Here is a 10,171-nt window from a genome sequence, read left to right on the forward strand (position 1 = left end):
TAAAGAACCCTAAAGCGACCAGGCGTAGAGGTCCCTGAACTCAGGTTGTTCCAACTGAGGACGACCGGGACGATAGCACAAGGGCAAAAGAGAAAGGAAGACCTTGAGCCCACTCAGTAGTGTGGGCGAGAAGGTCCCGGAAGGTGGTAGAGACATCTAGAAAGACTTTAAAGGGAGCAGGAATAAAGGGAGCAGGAAGAGACATCGGGTGGGCACACAGGGTCAAACAGGACCTTGCGGTTTCTCACTGCGGCCAGGGGACAAGCAAGCAACCGCTACCGCCCGAGCCGAGCCGACCACCAAAAACACAGCGAGACGCATGGGGCTGCTCAGGATGGGGCGGTTGGTGAGCAGCAGAGAAATACACTAGCCCCAGCAGGCTCTTGGGCCGTGTCCCCGGGAAAAGCGCCCGGCCCACCTGGACCCCAGCTGCGTGCACTACAGCGTCCCAAGCCCCGCCTTCCGCGCCAGCGCTCCGCCTCTGAGCCCGAGCGCACGCGTGACAGCACGGAGAAGGCTCTCGGCCCCCGCAGCCTCCGGAACAACTCTATGACGGAGAGTTCACCCCACAGGAAGTGGAAACAACAAAACCCACAGCAGCTCAAGACCCGCGACGCCAAAAAAGCTCCGCCCGCGGCCCGGCCTTCGGACCGGAAGTGAGGCGTTGGCTCCGCCCCCGAGCTCGATAGCTCGCGAGACTTTGCAGAGCCCTTCCTTTTTCGTCTCGGTCGCTGACATGGTAGGTGATTTTTCTGATGCGTCCCCATAGTTGCTGGCCTAGGCCGCGATCTTTACTCACCTTGCACCCCAGCCACCTACTCCCGAGCTTGGCCCGGTCCTCCAGGCCGCGCATGGCCAGCCGCAGGGCGGGGTAGCCGGCGTGGGTCCGGGGCGGGGCGGGGCGGGGAGCCTGGGGCCGCGTGTTCATCCTGCGGTTCGGTTTCTCGAGACACGCGGTCCGGGGTTCCCGGGCGCCTCCCTGATGAGGCCGCACGGCCCCGGGCCAAGCCGTAACCTCGACTTTGCTGAAGGTGCAACAAAGCAGATCCTTGATCCCCAGGCCTATAGGCCTCTCACAGACTGGCAAGCTTCGCCCCCTGCCCCTCTTCCCTTAGGCCTTATCACCAAGCACCTTTTCCCACACAGCCATCCAGACTAAGGAAGACCCGGAAACTTAGGGGGCACGTGAGCCACGGCCACGGCCGCATTGGTAAGTACTGTCTCCACATCCTGGTCGTTCTTGGGCTATCTCTGCATGGTGCTAGCTTGTCAGGAAGTAGGTAACTTAGAGAAGTGGGTTAGAGCTCTTGGCGGTCGAGTCGGATTGAATTTGATCATTAGCTGTTGGCTTTATCTTTGAGAATTCTCTAGTACTCCAGTTTTAGAGAATTTCACGTCAGTTGGGGGGTTGGAAATTGAGCGGGGTCCAGTATTGAATTGGTTGAAGGTATGGGGTACTGTGTTAGTGTTGTGAGGTGGAACACTGCAAAGTGATGATTATCCCAGAGTCTTGAAGGAACAGCATTGCTGGAAGAGGGGTATTAAGCAAAGGCACAGAGGTATGGGGAAGTGCTTTTGCGAGAAGTAATATCGAGGGGTTGGAGAAGGCTATTTTAGCCATGTAGCTTTGTGTTCCTGCAGGCAAACACCGGAAGCACCCGGGAGGCCGCGGTAATGCTGGTGGCATGCATCACCACAGGATCAACTTCGACAAATAGTGAGTGTTTTTCGGACTCTGCCTTTACTGACACTGACAGCTTTGGATTTAGGGGTAGAAGGTAGTTAAGAACATCTTCAACGGGAAGCAAGGCTCTTACCACTCAGAAACCTTGCCTGTGGCTGGGTTTCGTCACGTTAATATTTGATGTGAACTGAGAACTTGTCACCGAGGCTAGAGTCACGCTTGGGTATCGGCTATTGCCTTAGTGTGCTAGAGTCCTCGAAGAGAAACTGCTGACCTTATTCACTGGCTGTGGCCCTCGTGGCATAGTCAGTCACCGGGTTAGTGACATGCATCAGATTGACTTACACAACTGTTAGATCCGTTTAACGCCCACAAATTAGCGGGGTTGTGTTTTAACTATTTGTTTAGGAGCCCTGTGTTATAGGAGTGTGGGGAAGCTGTCAAGTGACCTGAATCCCAGTCTTGGCACTGCCTCTGACTTTCTCAGTGACTTACTCTGGTTCTGTGAAATAAGGCTAGTCTTTTCCACCCGATAGTCTTTGGTGGCTTTTTAAAGATTTGTTTTATTCAAGAAGTGGAGTACCTGCTTTGTCACTCTTCTGCATAAGTGCACAACTTACACTGTAATGGGGTGGAGATGGTAAACATAGCTTTTTAGTTGGAGTGAGGTAATGGAAATGGTTGCCTTCTTTTCCCAGTCACCCAGGATACTTTGGGAAAGTTGGTATGAGGCATTACCACTTAAAGAGGAACCAGAGCTTCTGCCCAACTGTCAACCTTGATAAATTGTGGACCTTGGTCAGTGAGCAGACACGGGTAAATGCTGCCAAGAACAAGACTGGAGCTGCTCCTATCATTGATGTGGTGCGATCGGTGAGTGAATTGAATATTTTTTGCCTTTCAGAATTCTGGATAATATGCTTGCACCTAAAGTCTATACTCAGATACCTACTAGACAGTTCCACTTTCCGTAGCATTTCCACGGGTACTTACTGATCAAAATTGAACTCTTGTTCAATTGTGATTCATGCAAAACATTTGAAGAGTAGTTCTTCCACTTCCTCGTTCATTTACTTCATTTTTCACTTGAACGTTTTCCGATCGGTTATCTCATTCCTAGTGTCAGTGCCCTGATTTGTACGGGTTTCTCACCTGAACTATTGGTAGTAATTTAGGTCAGCTGGCTCTGGTCTGTTTTACACAAGACTGCATGAGGCACAGTCCTTGACCCTTTATGTTTCTTACAGAATAAAATCCTAATATGTTCAATTGTTATTTAAGGCCCAACATTATCTGAAGAGAACCCCCGCTCCCCCCCCCAAAAAAAAGTATTTTTGTATATCATTAGGAGTTCTGGTCCTTGTGTCAGTCTTACCCACTGTGGGTATGGAGGTGGTGGGAATCCTGAGGGGCCTTTCAGTAAAGTTTTAAAATTCCCTTTCTCAGCCTCTTCTTTGAGCAATTCTGATGACCATGACTTGGAGCATTGCTGGAAATGTGATTTTCCTTTTTTGCTTATCAAGTCGTAATTGAATAGGAGAAAGCGTTTGAGCTCTGCCCGAGACTAGAGTCACATCCTGACAGCTCTTGTCCTGGTGTGCTAGAGTCCTCGGAGAGAATCTGCTGGTCTTGATTCACTGGCGAGGGCAGTCGGTGCCCCCGGGAGTGCCCAGATCAGAAACATGCTCTCCCTGGCCCCTAGATGGAGTGGATTGGTAGGCATTTTTCTTCGTACCCATCACAGAGTTGGTGACTGCCACCGTGCATTATAAACACTCTTCTCTGTTCTTCTAGGGTTACTACAAAGTTCTGGGGAAGGGAAAGCTCCCAAAGCAGCCTGTCATCGTGAAGGCCAAATTCTTCAGCAGAAGAGCTGAGGAGAAGATTAAGGGTGTCGGTGGGGCTTGTGTCCTGGTAGCTTGAAGCCACGTGGTGGGAGATTCATTAAATGATAACAAGTGCTTTTCTCTTCTGGTCTGAGTGAGGGTTCTTTGGCACTTCTACCTCCCTACCTGTACAGAAACCCATCTGACAGGTTCTAGGAGTAAGGGTGTGAGGACCTGGGCTCTTCCACCAGCTCCCCTCAAAGTATGGAAGAGATGGCACCAACACTTAGAATAAGGCCTTGGCTGGTTACCTAATTTGAGGCTTTTCACTTACAAAGTGAGAATGATACCTGTTGGTGCCATCATACCATTGAAAGGCCTATTGGCATTGTATGCTCTGAATTTATAAGTGAGTGGGACAATGTGCCCTTAATTGTTCCATGTCAAGGGGGGAAACTCATGATCTTTACAAGATTTTGATAAGTCATGTTGGAAAGATGGGTCAGTGGTAGGATAGAAGTGGTTCTTTGGAACTTACTTCGTCAGTTTAAGGTTCTTCCACCTGGCTTCCTCATCTTGGACCAAACCATTCTGGTCATAATCAAAATGTTGGAATGGGGCCCAACAGTCTGAATTTTAAACACACCAGGGCTTTTACACATCAGAGTGGTTTGGATTCTAGAAAGCAGTTGTCAGGATTTATGGGTCCTTGTGCATAGGAGTCTTAATGTTCAAAGAAATAACGTCATGAAATGCTAATGATTTTCCTTCCAGCGTGAAATGTATCTAATAGAGAAATTTGGGGAATGCTAAAGGCCAGAAACCAGAATCAGGTTTCCTAGGGTTTGTTACCTCCTGCAAAACCAAGAAGATGAGCAATGCTTGTGTGCAGATAGGACCCTCTTAGATCCTGGTAAATTATAATTTGGTATAGTTTTCCAAGATTTTGAAAGTTTTTTGACCCATAATAGAACTTGCAGTCTAGAACCCTGACCAAAGAATAGTTAAGATGGCACCTACTTAAGCCTCCTAAAACTCTACTTACATGTTTAGTTTGGTAGAGGGTGGTTTCTGTATTGTGTTGTGGGATCATGAATGGGCTGGGAACTATGACTTTCTGTGAGACTAATTTGTCATAACAGCCTTCAGAAGATATTGGGGATTGTTAAATGTAAGGAAAGACAGGGGAGGAAATGTAATTGATTTGTATAATGGAGAGTTAAAGGTGTCAGGAAGGCACTCAGTTGGATAAGCTAATAACTGGATCATTTACATCTGTTGGTACTGGTGGAGAAAGGTAAAAATCGGGTTTCCTTTAATGTCTTTTGGAGGACTTATAATAAGGGAAGCTTCGATGCCTTCTAGACACTGAAGGTACAGAAATGTATAAATACAGTGTCTTAAGATTCAGGCCGGATTTGAAATTTATATCTAAACCTAATAGCTGTGTGACTTAGGCTTAGTCCAGTTTTCTCATCTTTAAATTTAGGTAAACGTACCTACTTGAGGATTGTGTGGATTAAGTAAGATGGAAAGCATTTACTAAATTTTTGTGTTTCGCTCTTAGTAACCAGCATGTAAGTGAACCATTATTACCTGAGCAGACAAGTCAGGTAACCTTGGTGTGATTCAGTTAATGGGAAAGTGGTCTAAACACAGGAAAGAGCAAACATGCATTTAGGAAACCCAGTTTGGAAAGGTTAGGCAAGTTGGGAGGTATTATATGGGAGAACAGTTTTTCTGGCCCAGCTGTAGTTTAAGGGCACAAGGCTACAGTGGAAGGCTGGAGGCGGGACCATGAGGATGGAAGACAGGATTCAGAAGACATAAGGGACAGACAGGACTTGGTGACTGAATTGGGGTGGGGCTGGCAGCAAAATATGGTTTAGGGGGAGGATAGGTGGTCAGTAGTCCCTTTATGGCTAGCTTCTTCCAAGGTTTCATTGCTAGAACCTTGCAGTATAACTATCCTGACACTGGATGGGATAATGCTCATCCCATCCTATATGGAGGTGCTGCTGTTGGACATGCATGCTAAATATGAAAGTCACTAGTACAGCCATTCTGAATAGGGAGGATGCCTCAGGAGTATAGCTACTGATCTGTGTGAGCTGCCATGCTCTGGCTTGCTCACTCACCATTATCTACAGGTAATAACTGGGCAGATGTTCTGATTACTCCCAGGTAATACTGTTGCCAAAGGAAGCTGGGTTACTGGTGAAAAGCCAAACATGTGCAAGATAATGGAGGACACGGACCTAGAGCAAGTGCTTATCTTTCATAGGACCAAAGGCAAACCTTACGCTTTGGTTTTATATCTGAGAGTGAAACGTGCTAATGCTGAGATACAAAATATAGCCGATGCATAGGAAAAGTTCATGCATTAGACTGTCGAGCTTTGATTAGCCTGTCCGGTAGGCACAGAGACCCATACTGCCACTGCCTCTTTAGTGGCCGATGATAAGTGCACGGTGTTGATGAGATTCTCCCATGTAGGGGGAGCAGGTGCCCCCTAACTCAGGTTAACGGCTAAATTTTCTATCAGCTTGAATTGCTAAGTATATTTCTAGCCTAATAATTAATGTATGTGCTTTAAATACATTGTTATTCAAACCTCGGAGCTGCCACTGTGACTTCCAGTTTATGGGAAATGTCCGCCACATAATTTGCAAAAGCCCTCATTGTCAAAACCAGCTAAATAGGATTTTAACTTTTCAATTCAAATAAATATTACTATGCGATGGCTAACTAGCCCAGTAGCAGCCAGCCCGGGATGAAAAGCAGCCAAAGGCGTGCACCACCGGCCGGAGGCAGGCAGCGCTCGCGTACCTGCGCTGCGGGGTGGGAGGTTAGCGGGATGCCAGCGGCTGGAGCCCTGTGGAGGCTGGCGCCCTAGCAGCCGCTCTCGTTGGTCCCTACCGCCCGACGTCCTTGTCGCACTCAAACCGTCCGCACCGCACAGCCGCTCTCCCTTGCCGCTGAGCCACTTCCCGAGGGTGTGAGGTTCTGGTTCCGGCGTCACTTTGATCTCTGTCCCACCCCAGGGCCGGAAGCATGATAGGCGCCGATCCGCCACTTCCGGCAGGGGGCGGGGCTGGCCTGTGGCGCGCGGACGAGGCGGGAGGTTTAACCCGGCCAGTGTCCAAGTGCGGCGTGGTGGGCGCACAGCCTAGGTCGCCAGCCTCGCCGCACTCAATTTCCGCTTTGCGCGGAAGAAGAGAAGCTGTGGCCTTTTGATGCACTTTCAAGATGGGAATTTCCATCTCTCTCAGATTACGTTGCCGTTAAAAGATAATGAGTGTTCGAGGTACTTTGGGATTAAAAAAAAAAAAACTTGTACGTGCATGGTAAGGTTCTGGAAGAACAATGCAGAAGGGATTTTTTCCTCATGAGTTTTGGGAGGTGAGGAAGGTGATGTATGCTTTGGTACAGTTTGTTTCTTCCTTAACCAAATGCATATTACTTTCACGTTAAAAAGCAATATAAATAGACAACTTTAACTACAAGTTATGGTAGCTTGTCAGTGCTGAAAAGTAATATTTTCTCTTATTCTAGAACTTCATGACCTTTTAAATTACACCCACCCCCACAGCCCATAGGCAAGTAAATTCAAGATGTTTTGGAATGCCACACTGTGTGGCTCTAGAAACTAATTTTGTGTGTCGCCCCTAGGAAGAATAGGTTAAGTGTATGTATCATTTCTAGCTCTGTTTTGCAGCCCAGTTTTTGTTTTACTTTCATTTCCACTTAAAGTTGGTTTAAAAAAAAACAACCCCAATTTACGTATCCTTATAAATCAGTCCTTTGGGGTACAAGGTGAGTTATAAGTCTTATTTGCAAAACAAAAGGGTATTATTTTTAACAAAATTTAAACTGATCTGTGATAGAATAATTTTCTTGGGGTCCTAATTCCACATACCATCCAGTGTGAACCACAGTTGCTTTCCAAGAGCATTCCAAAATATTGCCTTTAAAAAGCCCATACTTCTCATTTCAACACTGTGTTTACCAGAGCATGGTAATTTACTGAAAAGAGCATTTAGAAAGATGTAATGGCACAACCTGCCCTGCTCTAAAAGTTACCAGACCGATTACTGGAGAAAACCCCAGAGCCTTTCTTAACTCCAGAATGGAGGAGGGCTGACAGTTCATAGGCACTGGGACTTCTGGTAGAGGAGACAGCACTGCGCTGCCCCTGAGCAATTTCCCAGAAAGGCACTGTCTAAGCACCGTTATTTTCGGTAGTGGGCACCATCCTCGGGGGGGGGGGGGGGCTGGGGGGGCGCATTTTGTAAAGGTACGGGAGCATTTTTTGTCACAATTATGGAAGGGAAGCAACCAGAGATGCTTGATGTCCTGCAATGTATGGGTTGATTCTAAACCAGGGGTCCGCGGTCTGTTAGGAACTGGGCCACACAGCAGGAGGGGAGCAGTGGGCAAGTGAGCAAAGCCGCCTCTGCTGCTCCCCATCGCTCACGTTACTGCCCGAGCCACCCCCGAGCCCCACCCCTTACCTGGAAGAACTGTCTTCCGTGACACTGGCCCCTGGTGCCAAAAAGGCTGGGGACCGCTGCTCCAAACAGCAAAGGAAAACCTAGCTTAGAACCTATCTTCATTTTACACACAATCAGAATCAAAAAGATATGTTATTGGTTTTTTGCGTTTGTTTTGTTTTTGTTTTTTGCAGGTTTCATATACTTGTCAGTTTTCCAGGATTCCAGCTATTGTTTAAATCAGGGGAAGCTCAAAATGTGTTTTGTTTAGAATATTGCCAAAAATTGTTCATTTCAGAAAACTCTCTTACTAAGTGGTTAAAACCCACTTAGTAGAATCTGAGTTGCTAATTCGACACACTTTTTCTGCATGCGTAGCTGTTGCATTCACAGTAATTCTGTGTACGGCGTAAGCATCTGACTTAATTATATCTTATAATACAGTTGTGCCCAAGCATTCACATATTTTAAGTACATGTTATTTTATGACAAAATACTTTTCCTTTTATTTCTCCCCTTCTATATTATGGTTAAGACTATATTACAGTTAAGATGTGTTTAGGTAGGTTACATTATCTATGAATTTCATTTCAGGATAGTAAAAGGGAGAGTTAACAGTATTTGCTATAGAGAAAGAGTGTTGCATCTGCTAGGATTGAGAATCATCAGTTTAGGTGTCCAGAGATCACGTGAAAGCCGAACTTGGAAAGAAGCCCTAAATACTTTTTGTCAACCCCAAACCAGGCCCCCTGGACACACCCTCCTCTACTTTCCAGATGAGACTTCTGGGCGAGGCACAGAGCAGTCACTGTATGGGCCCTTGCAGCCCATTCCAAGCCACTGTGTGCCAGTATCGGTTTTCTAGATTGGGATGAGAGCTGTGGCCATGGGAGGAGGCGGGAACCCCTAGGGTTAAAATGCACTGTATTTTAAAGCTACATACAAGTTACAGATTTTTAAAAATAATAATTTACACCCATATACCTTGTGATCTGATCACATGTCTGAGGATTCTGTGGAGCCACATTAAAAAGGAGAGGGAGAGGAAAGGAGAAAGAAATAGCACCTTTTGTAAACTATTATTTTATTAAGGAATCCACTTCTATGACTCATGAAGCCCAGGCTGAGTTAACAGTGACAAATTCTGGAGGTAACAACACCCTACTCTGGACTTTCCAGTTACAACCACTGTCTTCTCTCTCTACCTCAGCTGAAAACCCAGACTCATGAGGCCTCAATCCCTGCCCTCCTATTCCTGGAAGATGCCAAAGCCAACTATGTAAGAGGCTTTCTCAGAGGAGAAGACGAATTTGTCTTCCCAGAAGACAAACCCTCTACTTTGCTTTATGGGGCAGACAGCAACCCCAAACCACAGACAGGTTGGGACCTGTGCAGGGCTCAGTGGAGATGGGGAAAAGAAGGAAAGGGGATTCAGGAAGGGATCATCTCCTGTTTAACAAGCAGGCTAAGGTGGAAGGACAGGAAAACTTCACTCTATGATTCAAATCCACCAGACTCAAAGCCAATACTAATGAAGAGACTTCCAGCTTAATGCCTCATCCTGGGAATTTTCAAGGTCTCAGCTCTGTGAAGGCCTTGGGTGAGTGGAAAGCCTAAGCCACCCATATTCCCCACCTTGCTTCTCTCCTTGTTTTTCCAAGGAATATAGCAGAATTTTCTATATGCACACCTAGACTTCCAATGGAAAAAAAACTTCACAGAGTGACATGGAAGAGCCGTAGACAATGGGCCTGGGCTATAGGCCAGCCCTGGATTGGCTTTAGCTGGGCTTGACTCCACCAATGTTAAGATACCCAATGATGTCTTAAGGGCTTCATACTGAATAGGAGAATGTCAAGATTCACCTAATAGTGGAGCCAAGGGGCAATGAACATTCTTTCCATCACTGGAAACACATAGGATCTGAACAGTTAGCTGTTGGAGAGGGAAGCTGAGCTAGAGCAATGATTAGGTATCTTCTAAGAGCAGTCATACAGCTCGGGCCAGAGAACTCAATTTCAGGGGAGGTCAGTGACCCACACTAAAGCTAAACTCTTAAATCAAGTACTCAGTTCCCTGCATGAAGGTGTTTTATCCCTGATGGGTCTGCCTCAGCCCATCCCCTTGGAGAGAGAACTCTAGATAATAAAGCCAAGAAACACATGGGG

General features: G+C 46.7%; 2 protein-coding genes and 2 non-coding genes across 5 annotated transcripts in view; 3 read left to right on the forward strand and 1 right to left on the reverse strand.

Moving 5' to 3' along the window:
• Window positions 1-528, reverse strand: part of TRIM66 (tripartite motif containing 66) — a 64,832-nt gene extending 64,304 nt beyond the window's left edge. For both annotated transcript variants that reach the window (XM_032641434.1, XM_032641435.1), the window contains exon 1: window positions 419-528. The gene's annotated coding sequence lies outside the window, so the exon portion shown is untranslated. The remainder of the gene's footprint in view (window positions 1-418) is intronic.
• Window positions 529-646: 118 nt separating this feature from the next.
• Window positions 647-3,651, forward strand: RPL27A (ribosomal protein L27a). Its single transcript, XM_032641449.1, has 5 exons — window positions 647-739; window positions 1,147-1,210; window positions 1,642-1,717; window positions 2,383-2,557; window positions 3,479-3,651. Exons 1-5 carry the CDS (start codon window positions 737-739, stop codon window positions 3,605-3,607), a joined length of 447 nt encoding a protein of 148 aa, XP_032497340.1. The 5' UTR covers window positions 647-736; the 3' UTR covers window positions 3,608-3,651.
• LOC116758868 lies at window positions 1,885-2,014 on the forward strand. Its single transcript, XR_004351257.1, has one exon. It is a non-coding gene; the product is annotated as a small nucleolar RNA SNORA3/SNORA45 family (small nucleolar RNA).
• Window positions 3,242-3,370, forward strand: LOC116758867. Its single transcript, XR_004351256.1, has one exon. It is a non-coding gene; the product is annotated as a small nucleolar RNA SNORA3/SNORA45 family (small nucleolar RNA).
• Window positions 3,652-10,171: the final 6,520 nt, after the last annotated feature.

This window comes from Phocoena sinus, chromosome 8 (genome assembly GCF_008692025.1).
Source record: "Phocoena sinus isolate mPhoSin1 chromosome 8, mPhoSin1.pri, whole genome shotgun sequence".
Lineage (NCBI taxonomy): Eukaryota > Metazoa > Chordata > Mammalia > Artiodactyla > Phocoenidae > Phocoena > Phocoena sinus.